This window comes from Medicago truncatula, chromosome 3 (genome assembly GCF_003473485.1).
Source record: "Medicago truncatula cultivar Jemalong A17 chromosome 3, MtrunA17r5.0-ANR, whole genome shotgun sequence".
Classification (NCBI taxonomy): domain Eukaryota; kingdom Viridiplantae; phylum Streptophyta; class Magnoliopsida; order Fabales; family Fabaceae; genus Medicago; species Medicago truncatula.
In genome coordinates this window covers 31,937,872-31,965,165 of record NC_053044.1, presented here as the reverse complement: position 1 = coordinate 31,965,165, position 27,294 = coordinate 31,937,872, and the positions used below count along the sequence as shown (strand labels likewise).

General features: G+C 35.0%; 2 protein-coding genes across 2 annotated transcripts; both read left to right on the top strand.

The window, feature by feature from the left end:
- Positions 1 to 1,970: 1,970 nt before the first annotated feature.
- On the top strand, positions 1,971 to 17,905 carry LOC25489171 (uncharacterized). The gene is made up of 10 exons (XM_024778166.2): positions 1,971 to 2,091; positions 2,925 to 3,014; positions 9,868 to 12,951; positions 13,198 to 13,740; positions 14,412 to 15,498; positions 15,795 to 15,988; positions 16,078 to 16,152; positions 16,756 to 16,855; positions 16,951 to 17,100; positions 17,184 to 17,905. Exons 2-10 carry the CDS (start codon positions 2,961 to 2,963, stop codon positions 17,705 to 17,707), a joined length of 5,811 nt encoding a protein of 1,936 aa, XP_024633934.2. The 5' UTR covers positions 1,971 to 2,091; positions 2,925 to 2,960; the 3' UTR covers positions 17,708 to 17,905.
- A 3,120-nt stretch (positions 17,906 to 21,025) lies between these two features.
- Positions 21,026 to 26,026, top strand: LOC25489170 (disease resistance protein SUMM2). The gene is made up of 4 exons (XM_024778321.2): positions 21,026 to 21,152; positions 21,309 to 21,396; positions 22,097 to 25,192; positions 25,383 to 26,026. The coding sequence occupies exons 3-4, from the start codon at positions 22,097 to 22,099 to the stop codon at positions 25,962 to 25,964; spliced, it is 3,678 nt and encodes a 1,225-aa protein (XP_024634089.2). The 5' UTR covers positions 21,026 to 21,152; positions 21,309 to 21,396; the 3' UTR covers positions 25,965 to 26,026.
- The last annotated feature ends 1,268 nt before the right edge of the window (positions 26,027 to 27,294 follow it).

Sequence of the window (27,294 nt, the reverse complement as noted above, 5' to 3'; positions counted from 1 at the left end):
TGTGAAATAGCAGAGAGCGTTGCGGAAAAACAGTCCGCATAGTGGCACCCGCATTGACTCCTAAGTTTTATTATATTTAAAAATCCTAAAATTAAATTTTTCCCGCTATTGCCACTACATTCACTAGCCGAAACTGGAAAAGGGGTCGTTTTTCCCATATTGACGAATGAACAATCAATGGATACTGCCGTCAAACCTTCTCCGGTAAATCATGTAATATCGTACCACCACATTGTGCATAAAAGGCATTTCCCTCATTTTGCAAGTATTCTTTTTGACACTTTGTCAAGCCAGGAGTTGAATTATACTAATATTTTTAAACATCCTTGTAATTTTAAGCAGGTTAGTGAAATAAGTGTCGAAAAAGGTGCTACATCAGCTAATGCCAAGAATAAATATTCACAGGTCTTCTTTTTACAAGTATTATTGTTAAATTTTTTTAATATTTAATTGACTTGGGAGTTTACTGCTTTTGACATTTGGATTCTTTGATTTTATATTTTTTTCTATCATGAAGTAAGCCTATTTCAGACGAAAATATCTATAGTGTGGCTGATCCTATAAATAAAAAATAAAAAAAGAAGGAAGATTTGATCGCAATTCTGTTTCTAGCAATTTACGATTATTCTCACCATATAAAATAAAAAGATTAGTCAGTGAACTCTGGAACAATGGGAGTATGTACCTGCAGACATTCAGACGCTTAAGTCAGTGAAGAGTAAGTAAGGGGGGTTTAGGGTTGAATTATATCGTACCAATGGCGCTCGACAGTTACGGATCCGAAGTGATCATAACGTTGAGTGATATTTTAGGAGCAACGTGAGTGACTGTGAAAAGCCTCATTCCACTTTGTTTCATCTTGATATACTCCATTAATCCAAACATAACCTTAAAGTTTCAATGGATGAATGTGCGACCCATATTGTTCCCAAGTGTACTTGGATTCCTTTATTATTTAATGTGATATTATTCCTCCCCAAACATTTTTTCTCTGAATTTTTTTCTGCTGACTAATCCCTCTTTAGATTTTGTTTTGGCCGACAAATGTTAGTAGTAAGTTATCGGTTTAAATTTTTACTCACTTTCAGATTTGAACCATGACCTTTAGCTGCTTATCCCTTAGCTCAAACCAATTAAGCTTCCCCCCATCTCTCTAGATTAACTTTCCTTGAGGTTTTTTCTAAATGACACAGACACCCCCTCTAATTTTATAATAGATATTAACTTCCCCTAAGTTCTTATAAAATAGTTAAATACCTCCCTTTAAAGATTAACACCGTTTGCTAGCTGTTACAAGTCAAAACAAACAACTTTTTTTGTAGCGTAAAAAAAAATCTTCGTTTCCATGGAGGAAGACGATTTCATTTTTATGGAAAATCCTAAAATTGAAAGAAGGGTTTTCATTGTCTTTAATTGATTGAAAATTATTTTAACGGAGGATGGATGGAGATAACAGCAGGGGGTCTTATTGTTGAGTTAGAAAATAGAGGGAGGTTAGTGTAATTTACCCTTTTAAAACTATAATAAGAAAGTTTACCTTCAACATTTTTAAGGATCATTGACCCATTAACTACCGTAAAATGTAATACTTTTGTTCACCTTCAGATTGACATATTTCTTTGTAGATGTTTAAATTTTCAAGACTTTTACACTTCTAACACCAATTGTATTGTAGAATACAATTTTTCATGTTTTTTTACCCTCGTAAAAAAAAATCCTGATTTTTTTTTTTTTAAGTCCAGTAGTATAAGATGTAATACTTTATTACAGGAAAGTTGTGCCTTGCTTGCTTAGGTATATCTATGATGCATCATTCATCACTCAATGAATGTACTTTGCTTCATGTTTGTAATTATTTTCATTCTAAGGAGGTTCCTTTCCAACCTTACTTTACTTTATTCGACCCCTTCTTTTTCTTTTTTTCTTTGGACTATAAATAAATTTGTCTCTACAACACAGACGAGTTGTGTAAGAAATCAAAAAAAGAAAAGAAAAAAAACTGTTATAGTCTCTCTTGCTTTTCTTTGCTGTAGAACATCAATTTCAGATTGGAGAAAGGGGAAGATTGTTCATACTACTGCAGAAAATAAGGTAAATTAATTTTTGTTTATTTTTTTGTTTTTACTTGAGGAAGAGAAAAATTATTACTAATTAAAATGTAATGAAGGTCAAACTTAAAATCTGAATGAAACCAATGATCACATGCATGTTGGTTAGGTCTTATTCAATCGGATTGACATTTTTAAAAATTTAAGAGACTTAATTTTAAAAACCTAAACAAAACAAATTTTTTTCAATTGCTATAGATTTTTTATACTTAGGCTCCAATCACAAATATAATATATAGAATGAGTAAGAAATAAATGAAAAGGACATAATTTTTAGATATCTACTTATATAATGCGAAATAATAATAATAAAAATATAAAGGTTTCGTTCGAGATTTAGGTGATTGATTTTCAATAACTTGAAACTGATATCCGAACTAATAGAGACCGAGTTTAATTTCTTTGGACTCAAATATGAAAAAAAGAAAAAAACCAATTAAATTTATTTGAATGATAGAATGATAACAAATATCAACAAAGAAAGAAATACAATGAAATGTCAATGTATCACAATGCAGAAATCGAACTCGTGAAAGCCATAAGGCAAAAGCTTAATAACCATGGAGCAGAAGCTGAAATCATCAAACACATAAGGCAAAAAATTAACCATTAAACACTTTACAGAAACACAAATGATTAACCACCCAACATAGGAAGAAGCTAAAACAAAACTCTAACACTTAATCATTCATGGCAGATACTTATATTAATATTTAAAAAATAATCCAATAAACCAAAGTATTCAAAATTGTCTTTAATGAGAATCTTTCACAAATGAATTGTTTGCACTATCTTTAAAGATTCTTGTGATTCTAGGTACTGCAGACCGCAGAAGGATGAAGAAGATTGTTCATGAGACTTGAGTATGCGTTGAATGTGCCAAAAATACTGTGTTGGAAAGATCAGGTAAATAACAATTTCATTTTTCTTGATCATTCATTCATTCATACAGTTTGTTTGATTACTGCTGCACATCAAAGATAACGAGATAAGGTAAGGTAACCAACAAACAATCATACTTTAACAATTTTTGTTGTGAATCCGGTCTTAACTCACACCAATGAATAACAATGATGTGTGGAGCAAAAGGTAGTGATAATCTATGAGAAAAATGGTTTCCAAGCAACAACAACAAAACAGCCCTTGACTAGTGTATAGCAAAACCACACAAAGAGATAACAAAGCATAAACAAGAAAGGAAGAACAAAACACCGAGAAGATTGTTGACCCAGTTCAGCCAATATGGCCTAATCTGGGGAAGAGAGCAGCTCTCCAATCCAATATGAGAAAGTGTTACAAAAGGTTACAAGAAACTCTAGCCTTCAAGCTTTACACAAGAATAAACCCTAGATTCTACCCTTTGGTGTTTCCCCACTCTCACAATATGAACCCTAAAAGAGAAGTCACTAGAGGAAGCTTTAGATCCTTCCAACTAATGAACTCCTCACTACCCAAGGTGATTACAATATTTTTCCCAACCCAAGAGACACTCTCAACAAAGACACTCAACCCTTTTGGTTCCCTCCTTTGTTATCCAAGTTCTCTCTCTCTCTAAGCTCTTCCAAGCTCTCCTTCAAAAAAGCACAAGAACACAATATATACTAGTCTTCCTCTGAAGCAATCGTGCCACGATTTCCCAAGATCGTGTCACGATTTGCGTCTGACCCAAGGTTGACAAGTCCTTATCAGGGATACTTAACGAGCAAGTTTCTGAATTGTGTCACGATTTCCCAAGATCGTGCCACGATTTGGCGTCCAGCAAACTAGCTCACGGCCCCTTGAAATCGTGTCACGATGCCAAAATCGTGTCACGATTTCTCTGTTCTTCCAGGCCACAAATTTGAAGCCAATATCAACATTTCTCCACCTTGACTTCTAATTTGGTGGTGATGTCAGTTTAACCATCAACCACCATGCTGCTCTCTCCAAAAGGGAATTACTCTTCGACAAACTTGATCAAGTCCAAGCAATGCTTGAATCTTGATCTAGGTAATGACTTGGTGAACAAATCCGCCGGATTCTCCTCCGATGCCACTTTCTCAACCACAATCTCTTTTGATTCAATCATGTCTCTAACAAAGTGCAGGCGAATGTCAATGTGCTTTGTCCTCTCATGATACACTTGATGATTTGCCAAGTGAATGACACTTTGACTATCACAATGTATCTTCACACATTCTTGAGTAATTTCTAACTCACCAATCATCCCTTTCAACCATATGGCCTCCTTCACACCTTCAACAAGTGCTATGTACTCCGCTTGAGTTGTAGATAATGCCACCACGGATTGTTGATTTGCCTTCCAACTAATAGCCGTGCCATAAAGAGGAAACACAAAACCCGATAAGGATTTTCTAGTGTCTACATTGCCCGCATAATCCGCATCAACATACCCCTCCAAAGCGTCTTCATCTTGAGCTGCCCTTGTGTACTTCAAACCGCCCTTCAAAGAACCATTCAAATACCTCAATACCCACTTCAAAGCTTGCCAATGCACAATTCCCGGATTTGCCATAAACCGACTCACAATGCTAACCGCATAAGCTAAGTCCGGTCTACTACAAACCATTCCATACATGATGCTTCCAACCCCACTTGCATAGGGAGTACCTTCCATCAATTGCTTCTCATCCTCGGATTTAGGACATTGTTGTATGGACAACTTTGTGTGGTGACCCAAGGGAGTGCTCACAGTTTTAGAGTTTGACATTCTAAAACGCTCCACCACCTTCTTCAAATAACCAAGTTGAGATAAGAAAACTTCGCCTTTGTCACGATTCCTCATGATATCAATCCCAGGAACTCTCTTTGCCGGACCAAGATCTTTCATCTCAAATTCACCATTTAACCTCTCTTTGAGCTTCATAATCTCATCCTTGCTAGAGCTTGCCATCAAGATATCATCCACATATAAAAGAAGATAGAGAATGACTTTCTCACTCTTCTTTAACATGTACACACAAGAATCATATCCGCTTCTCACAAAACCGGTCTTCAAAAGAAATTCATCAAACCGACGATACCATTGCCTAGGGCTTTGCTTCAACCCATACAAAGATTTCTTCAAAAGACACACCTTAGACTTGTCCTCCACAAAACCTTCCGGTTGCTCCATGTAGATTGTCTCTTCAAGGTCACCATGTAAGAAAGTGGTCTTCACATCCATTTGTTCCAACTCAAGATTGAATTGATTCACAATAGCCATAAGTATCCTTATGGAACAATGCTTCACCACCGGTGAAAAGATCTCGTTGTAGTCGATCCCCTCCACTTGAGTGAAACCCTTTGCCACAAGTCTTGCTTTGTACCTTGGATCTTCAACACCCGGAATACCATCCTTTTTCTTGAAGATCCACTTGCATCCAACTACCCTTTGGTGATTAGGTAGTTTCACAAGTTTCCAAGTTTGGTTCCTTTCCAATGAATTCATTTCTTCATTCACCGCCTTCAACCAATACTTGCTCTCTTTGCTCTCAAATGCCTCCTTGAAGTTTCTAGGCTCCGAGTCTTGCACATCTTCAGCCGCATTTAGAGCAAAACACACCAAGTCCGCATAACCGAATCTCTTAGGAGCCGTAATGGTCCTTCTTTCTCTATCTCTAGCCAATAGATACTCAGGATCCACTACCGGTTGAGTTCCACTTGTATCCGATGTCGAAGCTTCATCTTCTACATCTTCTTCTTCTTCATTTGGAAGCTCCACCTCAAACTGAGTTTTCTCCACCATAGTTTTCGGTACTTGAGTCTCTAGGTCTTTACACTTCATCCCCATACGGGTCTCATCAAAGGTAACATCCCTACTTATCAAGACTCTTGATCCTCCACTAGATTCCAATTTCCACAACTTGTACCCCTTCACACCTTCCGGATAACCAATGAAGACACATTTCAAAGCTCTAGGCTCAAGCTTGTCTTGCTTGATATGCGCATATGCCAAAGCTCCGGAAACCTTCAAAGAGGAGTAATCTGCCGGTTTCCCACTCCATACCTCCATAGGTGTCTTGAAGTCTATCCCCGTTGATGGACATCTATTGATCAAATAAGCAGCCGTTGTCACGGCTTCACCCCAGAAACTCTTAGGTAACCCAGCTCCTAGAATCATACACCTCACACGCTCCAAAAGAGTCATATTCATGCGTTCCGCAAGACCATTTTGTTGCGGTGTTCTCGGTACGGTTCTATGCCTCTTGATTCCTTTCAACCTGCAAAACTCATTAAACTGCTCTGAAACAAACTCCAGGCCATTGTCAGTTCTTAAACCTTTTAGTTTAGTTCCCATCTGATTTTCTATGAGAGTGTGCCATTCTTTAAACTTTTCAAATGTGTCACTTTTGTTTTTCAAAACAATTACCCACACTCTCCTAGAATAATCATCAATGATAGAAAGAAAATAGGAACCTCCCCCACGAGTAGGAGTCTTAGAAGGACCCCAAAGATCCGAATGCACATTCTCAAAAGGCCTACTAGAATGATGCATGTCACTTCCAAACTTCACCCTATGTTGTTTGCCTAGTATGCAATGCTCACAAAATTCTAGCTTGTTCAATTTATCTTTCCCTAGCAAACCTTGTTTAGCTAGTTCAACTAAACCCCTCTCACTAACATACCCCAATCTCAAATGCCACAATTCAGAATTATTATGAGATGCAACACTAGCTACCGATGCATTACCAATTACTACGGAACCATCTAAAATGTATAAACCATTCATTCTAGACCCCTTAACCGTAATCAATGCACCATGCGAAATTTTACAAACCCCATGCTCTATTCTAGTGCAATAACCTAGATTATCAAACATGCTTAGGGAAATTAAATTACGCTTAAGTTCGGGAATAAACCTCACATCCCTTAAAAGGAATTCACGGCCATCAAACATCTTTAGACGAACGTTGCCCATCCCTTGGACTTTGCAGGCTTTGTTATTTCCGAGTCGAACAACTCCTCCTTCTTTTAGAATCAAAGTCTCAAAATATTCCTTTCTAGGACACATGTGATAAGAGCATCCCGAGTCCAAAACTCAGCTCTTCTCCGGTTCCCAACTTGTAACCACTAGTGCACCCGCACTCTCATAACCCTCTTCATTTGAAGCCTCCGTAACTTGAACCGAAGGACTACCATCGCCCCCTTATCCGGAAAATCTTTCTTGAAATGACCTTGCTTGTGACAAAGAAAGCATTTATACTTTGATTTGTCAAAGCCCTTGGATCTAGACTTGGACCTCGACTTCCCCTTGCCTTTTCCTCTATGCTCATTCCTTCCTCTTGTAACATTCAAGCCTTCACTACCTTCATCAACCTTCATGTCCTTGAACTTGGTCAATTCCTTGGTTCTCAAAGCCGCTTGGACCTCCTCCAAAGTAGTAGTGCCCTCCTTACCATAAAGGATGGTATCCTTGAAATGCTCAAAGGACTTTGGTAATGAACAAAGTAACAACAAAGCCTTATCCCCATCTTCCATGTTAACTTCAATGTTGGCCAAATCATCAAGAATCTTGTTAAACTCCGTCAATTGCTCCGAGATTGATTTAGACTCCACCATCTTGAATGAATAGAGTTGTTGTTTCAAGAGTTGCCTATGAGCCAAAGATTTCGTCATATACAATGACTCCAACTTAGCCCACATCGATGCCGCGGTAGCTTCTCTCGCGACATCCCTTAAGACCTTATCTCCGAGACATAAGACAATGGCACTCTTTGCCTTGTCTACCATCTCACGCTTCTCCTCTTGTGTCAAGGTTGCCGGCATCGCCGCTTCACCCTTCAATGCTTCTACACACTTTTGTTGTGTCAACACCGCTTGCATCGTAACCTTCCACAACCCGAAATCATTACTTCCGGTGAACTTCTCGATGTCCCACTTTGAACCCATGATACCAACTACCAATAACGCATATGCCCCACGGTGGGCGCCAATTGTTGTGAATCCGGTCTTAACTCACACCAATGAATAACAATGATGTGTGGAGCAAGAGGTAGTGATAATCTATGAGAAAAATGGTTTCCAAGCAACAACAACAAAACAGCCCTAGACTAGTGTATAGCAAAACCACACAAAGAGATAACAAAGCATAAACAAGAAAGGAAGAACAAAACACCGAGAAGATTGATGACCCAGTTCAGCCAATATGGCCTAATCCGGGGGAGAGAGCAGCTCTCCAATCCAATATGAGAAAGTGTTACAAAAGGTTACAAGAAACTCTAGCCTTCAAGCTTTACACAAGAATAAACCCTAGATTCTACCCTTTGGTGTTTCCCCACTCTCACAATATGAACCCTAAAAGAGAAGTCACTAGAGGAAGCTTTAGATCCTTCCAACTAATGAACTCCTCACTACCCAAGGTGATTACAATGTTTTTCCCAACCCAAGAGACACTCTCAACAAAGACACTCATCCCTTTTGGTTCCCTCCTTTGTTATCCAAGTTCTCTCTCTCTCTAAGCTCTTCCAAGCTCTCCTTCAAAAAAGCACAAGTACACAATATATACTAGTCTTCCTCTGAAGCAATCGTGCCACGATTTCCCAAGATCGTGTCATGATTTGCGTCTGACCCAAGGTTGACAAGTCCTTATCAGGGATACTTAACGAGCAAGTTTCTGAATCGTGTCACGATTTTCCAAGATCGTGCCACGATTTGGTGTCCTGCAAACTAGCTCACGGCCCCTTGAAATCGTGTCACGATGCCAAAATCGTGTCACGATTTCTCTGTTCTTCCAGGCCACAAATTTGAAGCCAATATCAACAATTTTCAGTCAATATTTTAATTAATTGTTTACAGTGACCAAGTTGTAGATTTCTTAAATCAACTTGAGTTTTATGCTTTGTATTATCTTTTAGACAAACCAACTCGAGTTGATATGGATAGTAGCCATTTTAATTTTACTTTTCAAACTGAAGCTTAAACCTTGAAGCCTAATTCCAAGGCAAAATCCTCAAAAATATCATAAGCATTAAAAAAGGGGTGATAACAGTGGATTGATACCGACTTAATTACAAAAGCCTCAATATTTTAGAAAGTGTCTAAAGTTTTGTGAAGTACTAGGAGAGCCTTACCATTTTGTAAATTATAAAGGATTCCTTAATAAGCTGTAACTCTGCAAGGTCCTATACAAAAATATACCTTATTAGTGGCAGGATCCTATATTTTATGTACGTACAGAATATGGCAAAACTCCAAGCAATTTCCTTCATTTAAAAAAATTATATATACATTAACAGTTTAAAAGATTGTTTGCTGCATTACATGAATTGCTGCAGAACATGAATTGCAGTGAATATTACTCCTAATTCTCTAAATTCTAGCTGCTGCATGCTGTCGAGAAAAGAAAAGATTGTTAAAAAGTACGTCCTTACAACTTGTTTATCGTTTTTCTTTTATTACTTTCTCACATTTTCTATTGGTATATGATGATTTCCAATTTGGTCTTCACTCTACTTTTCTACATGATCATTTTTTCATAACTTGTTTACCGTTTTCAAAGATAAATTGGGTAATTAGAGATTGACTTAATGATCATAAAACTTTAATATTGGATGAACTCCCATTTGAACTTTCTCAAATATCATTTTCCATATTAAGTATCATTTTCCAAATTTGGTCTGAACGAGCTAAAAAAAATTCTTTGATCAAAAGTGTGCCATCAAGTATCATTTTCCAAACTAACATACTCATTCAGAACGAGATTCATTATCAACCATTATATTTTTCAACACACACACACAAATATATGTCTAACTTTTATCTATTTAAATTTATTTAGATGGCGAGTTTTTTGACTGATTTGGTGAAGCCTTATGTGGAGAAATTGATAAATGGGGCGATCAGAGAGTCAAGTTATATATGTTGCTTCACATGCATTGCTAATGATTTTGAAGAAGAAAAGGCTAGATTGGAAATAGAAAGCACAACTGTTAAGCAACGTGTTTATGATGCAATTAGAAGAGGAGAGGATGTTCAAGCTAATGCTCTTTTTTGGGAAAAAGAAGCTGATAAGCTCATTCAAGAAGACACCAAAACAAAACAAAAATGTCTTTTTGGATTTTGTCCCCATATCATATGGCGATATAAAAGGGGAAAGGAACTGACAAATAAGAAGGAGCAAATGAAAAGATTAATTGAAACTGGAAAGCAACTTTCAATTGAACTCCCTGCCCGTCTTCCAGATGTTGAACGTTATTCATCCCAACACTATATTCCTTTTAAAAGTAGGGAATCCAAATACAAAGAGCTTTTAGATGCTATGAAAGATGACAACAATTTTATAACCGGGTTGCAAGGGATGGGGGGCACAGGAAAAACTACATTGGCCAGAGAAGTTGGTAAGGAACTTAAGCAGTCCAAACAATTTACTCACGTCATCGATACGACGATGTCATTATCTCCTAACATCAGGAAGATTCAAGATGATATTGCAGGACCCTTGGGATTGAAATTTGGTGACTGTAGTGAATCAGACCGACCCAAAAAACTATGGAAGAGATTAACCAATGGTGAAAAGATTCTTCTAATATTGGATGATGTGTGGGGAGATATTGATTTTAATGAAATTGGTATCCCATACAGTGACAACCACAAGGGTTGTAGAATTCTTGTAACCACGCGCAATCTCTTAGTGTGCAACAGATTAAGATGCAGTAAGATAGTCCAACTGGAGCTCTTATCTGATGAAGAGGCATGGACCATGTTCCAAAGGCATGCTGGTCTAAAAGAAATGTCACCTACAAGTTTTCTCGACAAGGGCCGTAAAATTGCAAATGAATGCAAAGGGTTACCAATTGCAATTGCTGTTATCGCCAGTAGTTTGAAGGGCATACGACATCCGGAAGAGTGGGATCGGGCCCTAAAATCCTTGCAGACACCCATGCACGGTGCTGATGATGAGCTTGTTAAAATTTATAAACGCTTGAAAGTTAGCTATGATAATATGAAGAATGAGAACGCCAAGAGACTATTGCTCTTGTGTTCTGTATTTCGAGAAGATGAAGAAATTCCTACCGAAAGGTTAACCAGACTTGGCATCGGAGGAGGCCTTTTTGGGGAAGATTATGTCAGCTACGAAGATGCTCGAATTCAAGTTGTTATATCCAAAAATAAACTCCTAGATTCTTGTTTGTTGTTGGAGGCCGATCAAAGCGGAGTGAAAATGCATGACTTGGTTCGTGATGCAGCCCAATGGATAGCGAACAAAGAGATTCAAACAGTGAAGTTGTCTGATAAAAAACAAAAGGCAATGGTTGAAAGGGAGGCAAATATTAAATATTTGCTATGTGAAGGAAATCTTAAGGATTTGTTTTCCTTTAAGCTTGATGGTTCCAAGCTTGAGATTCTAATTGTCACTGTGCTTAAGGATGAAGATTGTCACAATCTGAAAATCGAAGTTCTGAACTCATTTTTTGAAAATATTAAGGGCCTTCGAGTTTTTCATTTAATCAATGATGATTATCATCCTAGACTAGCTCTATCATTACTTCGGTCAGTTCAGTTGATGAAAAATATTCGATCACTTCTCTTTACAGAAGTCGATTTGGGTGACATCTCTATTTTTGGAAACCTTCAAAGCCTTGAGACTCTTGATTTGAATTATTGTAAAATTGATGAGTTGCCTTATGAAATCACAAAACTAGAGAAATTTCGATTGTTGAACTTGGAATATTGTATAATTGCAAGGAATGACCCTTTTGAAGTGATTAAAGGATGCTCATCACTTGAAGAGTTGTATTTCATATATAGTTTTAATACTTTTTGTCGAGAAATAACTTTTCCTCAATTGAAAAGGTTTTTTATCGACTCTAGCTATTGGAGATCAAAGAATGATTTGTCCTCAAGGTATGTGTCTCTTGTAGCCCGCAATCTTGATGTTTTCCTATCTGAAACAACACTCAAGTATTGTATGCAAGAAGCAGAGGTTCTTGGACTAAGAAGGATGGAGGGGGGATGGAGAAATATGATGCCTGAGATTGTTCCTATGGATCATGGTATGAATGATCTAGTCAAGCTTAGTTTGAGTAGTATTTCACAACTACAATGCCTCATTGACACTAAACATACTGAATCTCTAGTATCAAAAGTATTCTCCAAGTTGGTTGTACTAGAGCTCGAAGGAATGGATAATTTGGAAGAATTGTTCAAAGGTCCTCTTTCCTTTGACTCTCTGAACAGTTTAGAGAATCTGTCCATTGAGGATTGTAAACATTTGAAAATCTTATTTGAGTGCAACATAAACCTCTGCAATCTAAAGAGTCTTTCATTGGTACGATGCCCGATGTTGATCTCCATATTTCAATTGTCAACTGCTTGTAGCCTGATGTTGTTGGAGAGATTGGAAATATATGACTGTGAGGGTCTTGAATACATAATAGATGAAAGAAAATGGCAGGAATCGAGAAGTAAAATAGTTGATGATAATGATAACAAAAGTCATGGCTCAATGTTTCAGAAACTGAAAGTTCTTAGTATTAAGAAGTGTCCAAGAATTGAATTAATACTTCCGTTTCACTCTCCTCATGATCTTCCAGCACTAGAATCCATCACAATTGGTAGTTGTAATAAGCTGAAATACATATTTGGCAAATATGTCAAACTTGGTTCCCTCATAAATATGAAGCTTGATGGTTTACCAAATATGATTGACATTTTCCCTGAATGTTATGGTGTACATGAGAGGTCATCTTCCATTTCTGGATATGCTTCTAAGCCACAAACACAATCAGGTCCAATCAAACGCAATATCTTTTCATGGACTAATGTATATTGCTGTGGTAAAAAGTATGGGCACAAATTAAGGAGTAACACAAGTACTGAAATCTCATTGGTTTCCCAGGATCAACAACAGGACAACTTAATGGTAATCCTCTATCTTCTTCTTCTTCTTCTTCTTCTTCTTCCATGTTATTTTTTGTACTTTTTTTTAATAAGAAACTATTGATTTCATTATTTAAAAAGAAAACTATTTTTTTATGGGAAAAGAAACTAATAATATAATAGCAAATCACTAGATACCAAAAAGTGTTCACAATACAATGACATACATTTTTTTGGTATCAATTAGTAGTATATGAAATCGGTATTTATTTGGATTACATAATTGCAGGAATCAAATTCATATCCCCTTAACATACGGGAACGTGCTCAATGTCTTTCAAGACAATCACATATGTTGTGCAATGTTAAAGAGATTACATTGACCAATGTCTCAAAGATGAAATCGTTATTTAACCTATCTACTGCTCCAAGAATGTTATTGGAAACTTTGAATATTTGGAACTGTAATGAATGGAGGCACATTATAACAATAGACACTGGAGATCATCATGACAACACTGATGGCAATAACTGGGGAACTGTCTTCCCAAAATTAAGAAAGCTCGTTGTTTATAATTGCGCGCAATTGGAATATATAATTGGACACTACAACGATGGTCATCAAAACAACACTAAGATTCATCTTCATCTTCCAGCATTGGAAGATCTCTATCTTGAGAATCTGCCAAGTTTAGTTGCCAATTACCCCAAACAATATCACACAACATTTCCACAATTGAAAAAACTTGTAGTTGAAGAATGCCCGCAATTTATTGGTGATTTCTTAACTCATCATTCAGTAACAAGATCTGTGGACGATACAATCATCAAGGTATTCATCCTTATTTCTATATATATTTGTTGTTTTGTAAATCTAAACTTGATAATTTTAAGTTAAGCTTAGTCCTTCTAAAATTTTCCCTCAACTTTTAATCCCTATTTTCAAGTTAATTTTTGTATTTTTATAATGAAATAATGCATAAATGTGAAGAATATTTAAAAAAAATTAGAATTTTTTAACAAAACAAAAATTAAATATGAATTTTTAACCATAAAAATATAAAAATTCATATTAAATTCATTTTTTGTAAAAAAATTCTAATTTTTTTTTGAGTGATTCTTATAATATTATGAATTTTTCTGCAAACTTTTATCCAAAAATATGATTTCTACATATGAATTTACTTTAAAGGAGTGACCAAAAGTGAAGATGGAAAAATTTTTAGAGACTAAAAGTTGAAGAAATTTTTTAGAGGGACTAAAACAAAAAGTTGACATATTTATAGGGACAAAAAACATATTTAACTCTTAATTTAATTATATAATGTAATACTTTATTTTGGTGTAATTATTTAATCCAAATAAAAATTAAATAAATTTTAGTGGGAAGTTTTTTTTACAGTAGTATATAAAATATCTCCATAGTTTTTTTATCATCTTGTACTTATAGGATTTGTTGTTCTTATTTTATACATGTGTTTATTTCCCATTCATTTATTGTAGGAATCGAGTGGGAATATGGATAATTTTCTAGCTTTGGAGACACTCATGGTAAATAATAACTCCAAAGTAGAAGATGTCTTTTGTCTGAATGAAATAAATGAACAACAACTGAGCTTAGCTTTGAAAGAAATTGATTTGAATGTTCTGCCTATGATGACATTCCTTTTTGTGGGTCCCAAAAATTCATTTTTCCTCCAAAACCTTACCCATTTAAAGATCATGCGATGTGAAAAATTGAAAATTGTTTTCTCCACTTCTGTAATAAGGTGTCTACCACAGTTGTATTATATGAGAATTGAAGAGTGCAATGAGTTGAAGCATATCATTGAAGATGATTTGGAGAATACAACAAAGATATGCTTCCCAAAGCTACAAATACTTGTAGTAGTAAAGTGCAACAAGTTGAAATATGTGTTTCCAATCTCCATATGTAAAGACCTTCCTGAGCTATATGATCTGAGAGTTGAAGAGTGCAATGAGTTGAAGCATATCATTGAAGATGATTTGGAGAATACAACAAAGACATGCTTCCCAAAGCTAAGAATACTTGGTGTAGTAAAGTGCAACAAGTTGAAATATGTCTTTTCAATTTCCATATGTAAAGACCTTCCTGCGCTATATCATATGAGAATTGAAGAATGCAATGAGTTGAGGCATATTATTGAAGATGATATGGAGAATAAAAATTCCTCAAATTTTATGTCTACAACAAAGACATGCTTCCCAAAGCTAACACTACTTGTTGTGGAAAAGTGCAACAAGTTGAAATATGTGTTTCCAATCTCCATATCTAAAGAGCTTCCAAAGCTAAATGTTCTCATCATAAGAGAAGCAGACGAGTTCGAGGAAATATTTGGAAGTGAAGGTGATGATCACAAAGTCGAGATTCCAAATCTAAAATTTGTAGTATTTGAAAATCTACCAAGCCTCTGTCATGATCAGGGAATTCAATTTCAAGCTGTAAAACATCGTTTCATACTGAATTGTCAAAAACTCTCTCTGGCTTCAGCAATAATAACCACAGACCTTGATAATGATCTTTCTGGTTTATATAGTGACTACGGTAACATCTACGTTAGCATCTACGGTACACATTCTATCCAATATTTTTTAAAACTATTACATGTTGGCTGTAAATTATTATTATATACCATTTGTTTAAAGGATATATAAACAATTGAATCTTCTAATTAAAGTAGCGATATCAGGTATGCATGCATGCATAAGTATTTCTAAAATGTAGTGACCTATCTAATAGAAGCTTTAATTTTATGTAAAGTATAATTATTAGGTAGATAGATAAATGATGATATACAATTGAAAGTGGACAAATTCATATTATTATTATGCTTATGAGTTAATCTCTATAATATTTTCCTGTAGCTTGGCAATTCGTTCACTATTTGAGGGATCTGTTTCGACAATTACAAACCGCCAAAGGTTTTGCCGCTGGGTTTGAAGTTAAAGCATCATCAGAACACGAGTTGACTTCTCCAAACAAAACAAAACAAACACCAGATACAGAGCATGAACTTGTGGAAAATGTTTCTGATTTAGAAATACCAACAAATTCAAAAGTGATTTCCAGGCCATGTCAAATTGTGTTAGAATTTGAATGGATGTAATTAATAGCTGAAGATAATTAATGCTTATGTGCTTGTTACAGGAGTTGATGAATCAACAATCTATGGAGCAACAACGTCTACTTGGAGAAGCCGATACTCCCGTCAAACCTTCTCAGGTAAATCATGTAATATCGTACCACCGCATTGTGCATAAAAAGCTTCCTCCAATATTTTATGTTAAGAGTCCCACATTGTATAAGAGATGACTTGATTATGAGTTTATAAGTGGGGACATTCCTCACAAGCTAGTTTTGTGGGGTTGTACTAGGCTCAACCACGAATTTTAAGATGGTATATTCTAAGATGGTATGAAAGCCTCCTCCAATATTCGTTGGGACAAAGTTTACACTATTGGACCCTCCACCATTTATATCAGGAAATTACTCTATAGGAACTATCTTAATCTCTCTTTTATGCAAGTGTCATTGGCTGAGCGACACTTAAGTGTTGTTCTCCTACCCATCGGCAATTAAGTGCTGTTCGACACTTTTTAGATCGATTCAATCACTTTTTAAATCGGTTTAAAAGGTATTTGTACGGCCGTTAACAATTGCTCTTTTAGAGAAGAAAAAAATTGGAATCTACAGCTTTTCAATTTTGGAAAAGTTGGATCTAAGAAAGTATAAAGTTAGACAAGTTTAGACCATTTTATCCTTAATTCATTTACGAAAAATTAAATTCATTTAATGCATGCTTTTGGTTTTTCTAAATTTGTGTAGGAATGTGGTGACTGCCAAATAGCCATACCTTCTCCTCCTATTGCCATAACAAATCCTCTTACCACTCAGGATGTTGATATTAACATCAATGATGATCAAGGTGAAGACTCTTTGGATCAATTTTATTTTCTTAATTTACCTCATCACCCTTTGCATTTTGAAGTTTAATTCTCTTCTCTCACACCTTTTGCTCAGTTTCTGTAAATGATGATTCTGTCATAAAAGTAACCTCAATTGTTGAGGAACAATTATCTAAGGATGTTGAATTTAAAGTGCCAGAATCTAAGCCATCTCCTATCATTCCTTCACCTCAAGAATTTCAAACTCCTTCAATGCGATCAAAAGGTATATATTTTCACCCTGCATTTTATTTTTAAAACTTTATTTTGTGCTCAAAGTGGATTACTTATCCTTTCCTTTACTCTCAGGAGACCCTTCTCAAAATGTAGAAGATTTAAGTTCTTCTTTGCTTGTCAAGAGTGAGCTTGAGGAACTAGTCTCCAAGAATCATTTGGATTGTGAGAACTTGTCTTTGTTGACTGCTTTCCTTGTTAGGAATCCTTCTGTTCGTTTAAAGGACATTGCACTGAGTAATAGATACAAGGGTTGTGCCTACAATTTACTAGCCGAACTATTGAAATTCCTTGAAACCCATAGTGTGTTGGAAGTATTGGGGCCGTGCCACTCTAAATTTGTGGAGTTATTACAAGATGCGCGCAGCTTTGGTTTAGATAAGGATTGGTTGGATGGTGTGGAGAGGCACGAAGATGCCTTGCAAAAATTATTGGATTCAAAGCAACAGGTTACCAAGGATGTTGAAGTGTTGCGTTTGAAGATAGGCATTTTAAGTCAACATGTGGAAGATCTTAAGCAACAATTGACATCCTCTGAAGCTGTTTTGGAGACTATCATTCAACAAGAGGCGGTTTTAAGTGCCCCTTTCGGCTATTAGATTATATTTTCTAGTAATTTAATTCTATCATTGCTACTTTGTTATGCTTTTCATTGTGGGAACTGAGAACCTTTGTACTTCAATATTGTTCATTTCTTGGGTATAACGTTTCGTCGTTTCTCATCCAAAGTGAACTAAAGATTCTTACTATGTTTGTGTATTTAAAACTATTATTGATTGTTATATGTTACATTGATGAAGTTATTTTACTGTATCTTCCATACAATATGATTGGGAAATTGTATTATGTGGTATTTTGTGGTAAATCATGCACCCAAACACCACATCACACACTGTCACTACTCATGTTTTGGATGAATTTGGCATATTCAAAATATTTTCCAAGGTACTGCACTACCTGAAGATGTATAGAATTTGCAGGATCTTCAAGATACAATAGATGAATATAAGAGATATGTTGGTTACACATGATGTTTGAACCGAGCCTCTAGGAATCTATATTTGGTTTAATCTCTTTGCAAATGTGAATGGTATTAAAACCATTTCAGAATGAAGTTGATACTAAATTTTTAAAGTTGTCGGAATAATTTTTACTCACTTTCAGATTTGAACTAGGACCTTCATTGACTTATCCGTTAGCTCAAACCAATTAAGCTACACATCCCCCTATCTCTCTAGATTAACCAATTGGACGAGAATCGACTAATCCAATATATAACATCACTTTAAAATTATTATAAGAAAGTTTACATTCAACATTTTTCAGGGTTATTGGCCCATCAACTACGACCGTAAAATGCAATTTTTTTGTTCACCTTCATATTGACATATTTCTTTGTAGGGGTTTAAATTTTCAAGACTTTTACACTTCTAACAATCCAATTGTATTTTTTTGAAGGACAATCCAATTGTATTGTAGAATACAATTTTTCATGTGTTTTTACCCTCGTAAATAAAAAAATATCCTGATTTTATTTTATTTTAAAGTCTAGTAGTATAAGATGTAATACTTTATTACAGGAAATTTGTGCCTTGCTTGCATAGCTATATCTATCATATATCATTCATCACTCAATGAATGTCCTTTGCTTCATGTTGTAATAATGTTCATTCTAAGGATCAAGGTTCCTTTCCAGTACCCTACTTTACTTTATTCAATACCTTCTTTTTCTCTTTGGACTAAAAATATATTTGCTGCTACAAATCAAAAAAAGAAAGAAAATAAAAACTGTTATAGTCTCTCTTGCTTTGCTTTTGTTTGCTGTAGAACTTCAAATTCAGATTGGAGAAAGGGGAAGATTGTTCATACTGCTGCTGGAAATAAGGTAAATTAATTATTATTACTCTAAACTAGTTAAACTCATCAAAGAGATAAGGCAAAAACTTAACCATTAAACACTTTACAGAAACACAAATGCTTAACCACCTAGATACTTATACTAATTTCCAGCACATTCAGCGCATACTCAAGGTGGTTAAACATCTCCCTCCGTCCCTATATCTAAGCCTCCATTTGACTTTATTTTTGCCCCTAAATGTAAACCTCTTTTCAAATTACTAGATGCATTTATTATTTTTTCTAAAATATACCCCTAATTAATACTACTAATTTGTCTTGAAATATGAATAGTCAAATTTAATGCACATACAAACAAAAGACAATTTGGTAATATTAACACACAAAACAGACACATTAATTGCACCGACAACTTTTCTTCTTTTCTTAAGAAATGTGAAAAAAGAAAAGGGGGCTTACATATAGGGACGGAGGAAGTATTTTCTTGACCCACCACAATTTAGTAACATGGTTCTTCAAACTAAATCATGACCGTTGGTTGGTTTTCATTAGACTTGAATTATTACAAAAAATGTGAAAGTGAGACCAATAATTAAAACTTTATATCAACAAGGATGACTAGCTAGCTGTAAAGATTATCAATAATGGAAACATTGATTTATACTACTGAGTAATGTCCATTCTTTCTTTATACCTTTACTTTAAAGATTCTTGTTCATGAAACTTGAGTATGAGCTGAATGTCCTGAAAACAATCTCAAAGGTAAATAACAATCTCATTTTGCTTGATCGTTCATTCATATAAAGTTTGGTTGATTACTGTGAATGAATGAAATATTTTATAGTTGTTGAACCAAAATTAATCCTCCAAAGTATATTTCTACTGCAGAGTTGTTGCAGTCAACAGACACTACCTTAGACAATGAGATGCTGCTAGCTACTGCATATTGGAGACTGATCAGGAGAATTGTTCGTACAGCTTGAACATTTGCTGAAAGTGCTGGAAATAAGGTAACAAACAATTATATGCGCTTGTTTTATGGGTTATGCAAACAAAGGCCCTTATGACACTTGTTAAGAAGACAAAAGTAGAAATAATTGATGAGTTTAATGAAGCAAACGTCAACTTTTAAAGTTTCAATGTAATAAATAAACAATTCCCAAGTTAGCATTTCCTTTTTTTTTTATCTTTTAATGTTTCAAGTATTTACTTCAAATATAGAATAATTATTTCTTGTTGAACCTTAATTTATCGATCCCTTCTTTTTCTTTTGGACCATAAATTTGTCTACTGCAGAACTTGAATTGCAGCCAATACTGCCTTATTCTTATGATGCTAGCTACCGCATATTGGAGAAACATCAGGATGATTGTTCATGTGACTTAAGTATACCCTGAATGTGCTAAAAACCAGGGAAATAACAATCTCATTTTGCTTGATCATTCTTTCATATACACTTCGCTTGATTACTGCACACTATCAAAGATAAAGTAGGTTTTCTAAAATTGTTGGAAAGATTGTCTGGTTGCTGAACCGAAATTAAGCCTCCAAAGTATATTTCTACAGAAGAGTTTCAGTGAACGCTACCTTATTATGATCTTGATGATGCTAGCTACTGCATATTGGAGAAATATCAGGAGAATTGTTCATATGGCTTGACCATTTGCTGAAAGTGCTGGAAATAAGGTAACAAACGTTCTTACCTTTTAACAATTTCTAGTCGATATTTTAATTAATTGTTTAGAGGGACCAAGTTTTAGATTTCTTATGAGTATTATTCTTTTGTATTATTTTTTAGAGAAACCAACTCGAGTCGATAAGGATAGAATCAAACATAGTCCATTTGTAAGAATTTTTTAGTATTAATTTTACTTTTCAAACAGAAGCTTGAATCTTGAAGCCTGATTCCAAGGCAAAATCCTCAAAAATATCATAAGCATTAAAAAAGGGGTAATAACAGTGGATTGATATATGCTGACTTAAGTTACAAAAGCCTCAATATTTTAGAAAGTGTCTAAAGTTTTGTGAAGTACTAGTGTACAACTACATTGATTAAATAAAAGAATTTGATATTATATTATCCAATATGAAACACCGACAGGAGAGCCTTACCATTTTGTAAATTATATGAAGATTGTTCGTGAGACTTGAGTATGCGTGCCGAAAATACTGTGTTGGAAAGATCAGGTAAATAACAATATCATTTTTCTTGATCATTCATTCATATACAGTTTTTTTGATTACTGCGCACTATCAAAGATAAAGTAGGTTTTCTAAATTTGTTGGAAAGACTGTCTAGTTGTTGAACCAAAATTAAGCCTCCAAAGTATATTTCTACCGCAGAATTTCAATGAACGCTACAGCATATTGGAGAAAGATTAGGATAATAGTTCATAATTCTTGAACATTTGCTGAAAGTGCTGGAGATAAGGTAACCAACAAACAATCATACTTTAACAATTTTCAGTCGATACTTTAATTAATTGTTTACAGTGACCAAGTTCTAGATTTCTTAAGAGTATTGCATAGTCTATCTATAAGAATTTTTTTTCTCCAGCCATGTTAATTTTACTTTTCATGTTCGAGTACGTAGGCAATATGGCAAAACTATATGCAAAACTCAAATCAATTTCCTTCAATTTAAAATATGATATACACTAATAGTTTAAAGGGTGGATAATGCATAGATTGAATCTATAAATGTTAAAAAGATCGTTAAAAAGTATGTGCTTACAACAGTACAACCATTGAGGTAGAAAACAATCTCATGGTTGTTTTTCTTTTGTTACTTTCTCAGATTTTTTATTGGTATATGATTTCCAATTTTGGTCTTAACTCTACTTTTCTACATGATCATTTTTTTCATAACTTGTTTATCGTTTTCAAATATAAATTGGGTATTTAGAGATTGACTTAAAGGATCTTAAACTTCAATATTGGATGAACTCCCATTTGAACTTTCTCAAATATTTGTCTGAACGAGCTAAAAAACAATCTTTGATCAAAAGTGTGTCATCAAGTATCATTTCCCAAATTAACAAACTCATTCAGAACGAGACTCATTATCAACACATACACACACACACACACAGATACATATGTCTAACTTTGATGTATTGAAATTTATTTAGATGGCGAGTTTTCTGACTGATTTGGCGAAGCCTTATGTGGAGAAATTGATAAATGGGGTGATCATAGAGTCAAGTTATATATGTTGCTTCACGTGCATTGCTGATGATTTTGAAGAAGAAAGAGCTAGATTGGAAATAGAAAGCACAACTGTTAAGCAACGTGTTGATGTTGCAACAAGAAGAGGAGAGGATGTTCAAGCTAATGCTCTTTTTTGGGAAAAAGAAGTTGATGAGCTCATTCAAGAAGACACCAAAACAAAACAAAAATGTCTTTTTGGATTTTGTCCCCATATCATATGGCGTTACAAAAGGGGAAAGGAACTGACAAATAAGAAGGAGCAGATTACAAGATTGATTCAAACTGGAAAGGAACTTCAAATTGGATTCCCTGCTCGTCTTCCAGATGTTGAACGCTATTCATCCCAACACTATATTCCTTTTAAAAGTAGGGAATCCAAATACAAAGAGCTTTTAGATGCTCTGAAAGATGACAACAATTTTATAACCGGGTTGCAAGGGATGGGGGGCACAGGAAAAACTACAATGTCCATAGAAGTGGGTAAGGAACTTAAGCAATCCAAACAATTTACCAGCGTCGTCGATACGACAGTGTCATTATCTCCTGATATTAGAAAGATTCAAAATGATATTGCTGGACAGTTGGAATTGAAATTTGATGACTGTACTGAATCAGACCGGCCCAAAAAACTATGGAAGAGATTAACCAATGGTGAAAAGATTCTTCTAATATTGGATGATGTGTGGGGAGATATTGATTTTAATGAAATTGGTATCCCATACAGTGACAACCACAAGGGCTGTAGAATTCTTGTAACCACGCGCAATCTCTTAGTGTGCAACAGATTAAGATGCAGTAAGACAATCCAACTGGAGCTCTTATCTGATGAAGAGGCATGGACCATGTTCCAAAGGCATGCTGGTCTAACAGAAATTTCAACTAAAAGTTTGCTTGACAAGGGCCGTAAAATTGCAAATGAATGCAAAGGGTTACCAATTGCAATTGCTGTTATCGCCAGTAGTTTGAAGGGCATACGACATCCGGAAGAGTGGGATCGAGCCTTAAAATCCTTGCAGACACCCATGCACGGTGCTGATGATGAGCTTGTTAAAATTTATAAACGCTTGAAAGTTAGCTATGATAATATGAAGAATGAGAACGCCAAGAGACTATTGCTCTTGTGTTCTGTATTTCGAGAAGATGAAGAAATTCCTACCGAAAGGTTAACCAGACTTGGCATCGGAGGAGGCCTTTTTGGGGAAGATTATGTCAGCTACGAAGATGCTCGAATTCAAGTTGTTATATCCAAAAATAAACTCCTAGATTCTTGTTTGTTGTTGGAGGCCGATCAAAGCGAAGTGAAAATGCATGACTTGGTTCGTGATGCAGCCCAATGGATAGCGAACAAAGAGATTCAAACAGTGAAGTTGTATAATAAAAAACAAAAGGCAATGGTTGAAAGGGAGGCAAATATTAAATATTTGTTATGTGAAGGCAAGCTTAAGGATGTGTTTTCCTTTAAGATTGATGGTTCCAAGCTTGAGATTTTAATTGTCTCTATGCATAAGGATGAAGATTGTCACAATGTAGAAGTCGATGTTCTGAACTCGTTTTTTGAAAATATTAGGGGCCTTCGAGTTTTTCATTTAATCCATGATCATAGTTATTCTAGACTAGCTCTATCATTACTTCAGCCGGTTCAGATGATGAAAAATATTCGATCTCTTCTCTTTAAGCTTGTCAATTTGGGCGACATCTCTATTTTGGGAAACCTGCGAAGCCTTGAGACTCTTGATTTGAGTTATTGTAAAATTGATGAATTGCCTCATGAAATTAGAAAACTAGAGAAATTTCGATTGTTGAACTTGGAATATTGTGAAATTGCGAGGAATGATCCTTTTGAAGTGATTAAAGGATGCTCATCACTTGAAAAGTTGTATTTCATATTCAGTTTTAATACTTTTTGTCGAGAAATAACTTTTCCTGAATTGAAAAGGTTTTTTATCGACTCTAGCTATTGGAGATCAAAGAATGATTTGTCATCAAGGTATGTGTCTCTTGTAGTCAACACTCCTGATGTTTTCCTATGTGAAACAACACTCAAGTATTGTATGCAAGAAGCAGAGGTTCTTAGACTAAGAAGGATGGAGGGGGGATGGAGAAATATGATGCCTGAGATTGTTCCTATGGACCATGGTATGAATGATCTAGTCGAGCTTAGTTTGAGTAGTATTTCACAACTACAATGCCTCATTGACACTAAACATACTGAATCTCTAGTATCAAAAGTATTCTCCAAGTTGGTTGTACTAGAGCTCGAAGGAATGGATAATTTGGAAGAATTGTTCAGCGGTCCTCTTTCCTTTGACTCTCTGAACAGTTTAGAGAATCTGTCCATTGATGATTGTAAACATTTGAAAAGCTTATTTAAGGGCAACCTAAACCTATTCAATCTGAAGAGTGTGTCGTTGAAAGAATGCCCGATGTTGATCTCCCTATTTCAACTGTCAACTGCCTGTAGCCTAATGTTGTTGGAGACGCTGGAAATAAATGACTGCGGATGTCTTGAATTCATAATAGATGAAAGAAAAGGGGAGGAATCGAGCGGTGAAATAGTTGATGATAATGATAACACAAGTCATGGCTCAATGTTTCAGAAACTGAAAGTTCTTAGTATTGACAATTGTCCAAGAATAGAATTAATAATTCCGCTTCTCTCTGCTTGTGATCTTCCAGCTCTAGAATCCATCACAATAGGAAGTTGTGATAAGCTGAAATACATATTTGGCAAAGATGTCAAACTTAGTTCCCTCGTAAAGATGGAGCTTGACGGTTTACCAAATATGATTGACATTTTCCCTGAATGTTATGGTGCCACGACTTCACCTATTAAGAGTTCATCTTCCATTTCTAGATATGCTTCTAAGCCACCAACACAGTCGGGTCCAATCAAACGCAATATCTTTTCATGGACTAATGTTTGTTGTTGTGGTAAAAAATATGGGCACAAATTAAGGAGTAACACAAGTACTGAAATCTCATTGGTTTCCCAGGATCAACAACATGACAACTTAATGGTAATCCTCTATCTTCTTCTTCGATGTTATTTTTTGTACTTTTTTAATAAGAAACTAATAATATAATAACAAATTACTAAATACCAAAAAGTGTTCACAATGATGTACATTTTTTTGGTATCAATTAATAGTATATGAAATCGATATTTATTTAACTTCTTCTATTTTTATTTGAATTATATAACTGCAGGAATCAAATTCATATCCCCTTAACATATGGGAATGTGCTCAATGTCTTTCAAGACAATCACATATCTTGTGCAATGTTACAGAGATTACATTGAGCAATGTCTCAAAGATGAAATCGTTATTTAACCTATCTACTGCTCCAAGAATGTTATTGGAAACTTTGAATATTTGGAACTGTAATGAATGGAGGCACATTATAACAATAGACACTGGAGATCATCATGACAACCCTGATGGCAATAACTGGGGCACTGTCTTCCCAAAATTAAGAAAGCTCGTTGTTTATAATTGCGCGCAATTGGAATATATAATTGGACACTACAACGATGGTCATCAAAACAACACTAAGATTCATCTTCATCTTCCAGCATTGGAAGATCTCTATCTTGAGAATCTGCCAAGTTTAGTTGCCAATTACCCCAAACAATATCACACAACATTTCCACAATTGAAAAAACTTGTAGTTGAAGAATGCCCGCAATTTATTGGTGATTTCTTAACTCATCATTCAGTAACAAGATCTGTGGACGATACAATCATCAAGGTATTCATCCTTATTTCTATATATCTTTGTTGTTTGTAAATCTAAACTTGATGATTTTAAGTAAACATATATTTTAAAATGATTTTTTTTATATATATAAAAAGTTCCTCCACATAAGTTTCTCTATATTTTTGTTACTTTTTATATTTTGATGTTTAAAAAATGTATATTTAATTCATCTTATGCTAAAAAGATTGTGGAGCAACATCGAATAATGTTCAAATCATGCCTGCAAAAAACATTAAAAGAAATTAAAATTCAAAGGATGATTAAATATGTTTGATTTCGTCATAAACTGTTTGCAGGATAAATTTTTAAAAATTGAAAAATGCGGTTTTTTTTATGATGGGAAAAAAAACAAAACAATAATTTTATGTTAACTAAAAACATATTTAATTTTTTTAAAACAAATACATTTTTTAGGGTGTGTCTAACATGAACCTTTTAAAATTAGTTCAGAGGTGGTTCATCATATTTAGTAAATAAACAATGAAATTTATAATAATAAAAAAAATGAATAACTACATGTCATACCCCAAATTTTGACCACTTTTCTCTATCCTTATCCATTTTATTCGTATTTTTAAAGTCGGAAATTTTCGTCGTTTCAGACGAAATTTCGACAAAAGATTACTTTGAAGTACCTCATTTTTTATTCTGAGTCGGACCCTTTTCTCTCTTTATTTTATTTTTTATTTCGGTATTTAATTTCCTCTTTTATTAGTTTTGATTTTAAAATTAGTTACTTTGTTTCTTTAATTTATTTTCTGTTTTGTGTTATAATGTCAATGAGTCCAAAAAAAATCCCAACAGGGGTCCAAAAATATTTTTTTACACGCCTAATATTCAGGCAGATTGTCAAACTTTTGTTTCCAAATTCAGCATGTTGTTTCCTTTTTCCCATCAACCCTAGTGGTATAAATTAAAACCTGCATAATGAAGAAAGGACGGACAATCTTCCACAGCCGCAAACAGAAAAAAACCTTAGCCGCAAACAAAGAAGAAAAACAGAGTAATTCCACAACCAAAAACAGCAACAAGAAAGAAAACCCTAACGGCACTGTTCACGCAGCCGAGACTTTTTCAGCCGCAGTCATATCATCCAAAACCCTAATCTCATCCCCGAATTTCCATAAGTCATAGTATCTCAGATCAGAACCAAGATCCTCCAAACCGGAACAAAGTACAAACGGAATCGGAGGGGAAAAGCTCGCGCTGAAACGAACCGGAGTGGAAAAGCTCGCGCTGAACCGAACCGGAGCAGGAGAGGAACTCACCGAACCATCCTTTTTGCAAGGCTTTAAGGTAGTATTTCATATTTGTTGCTATATAGAAGCTCAAATCCGGACTGTTTGTAGGTTTTGTTTCA

What these genes read in the sequence shown, in the direction of transcription:
- LOC25489170 (XM_024778321.2), top strand. Translation starts at nt 22,097, where the DNA reads ATGGCGAGTTTTCTGACTGATTTGGCGAAGCCTTATGTGGAGAAATTG. An exon ending in AACAACATGACAACTTAATG is followed by an intron (nt 25,193 to 25,382) that starts GTAATCCTCTAT and finishes ATATAACTGCAG; the next exon opens with GAATCAAATTCATATCCCCT.
- LOC25489171 (XM_024778166.2), top strand. Translation starts at nt 2,961, where the DNA reads ATGAGACTTGAGTATGCGTTGAATGTGCCAAAAATACTGTGTTGGAAA. An exon ending in TGGACGATACAATCATCAAG is followed by an intron (nt 13,741 to 14,411) that starts GTATTCATCCTT and finishes CATTTATTGTAG; the next exon opens with GAATCGAGTGGGAATATGGA. An exon ending in AAATACCAACAAATTCAAAA is followed by an intron (nt 15,989 to 16,077) that starts GTGATTTCCAGG and finishes TGCTTGTTACAG; the next exon opens with GAGTTGATGAATCAACAATC.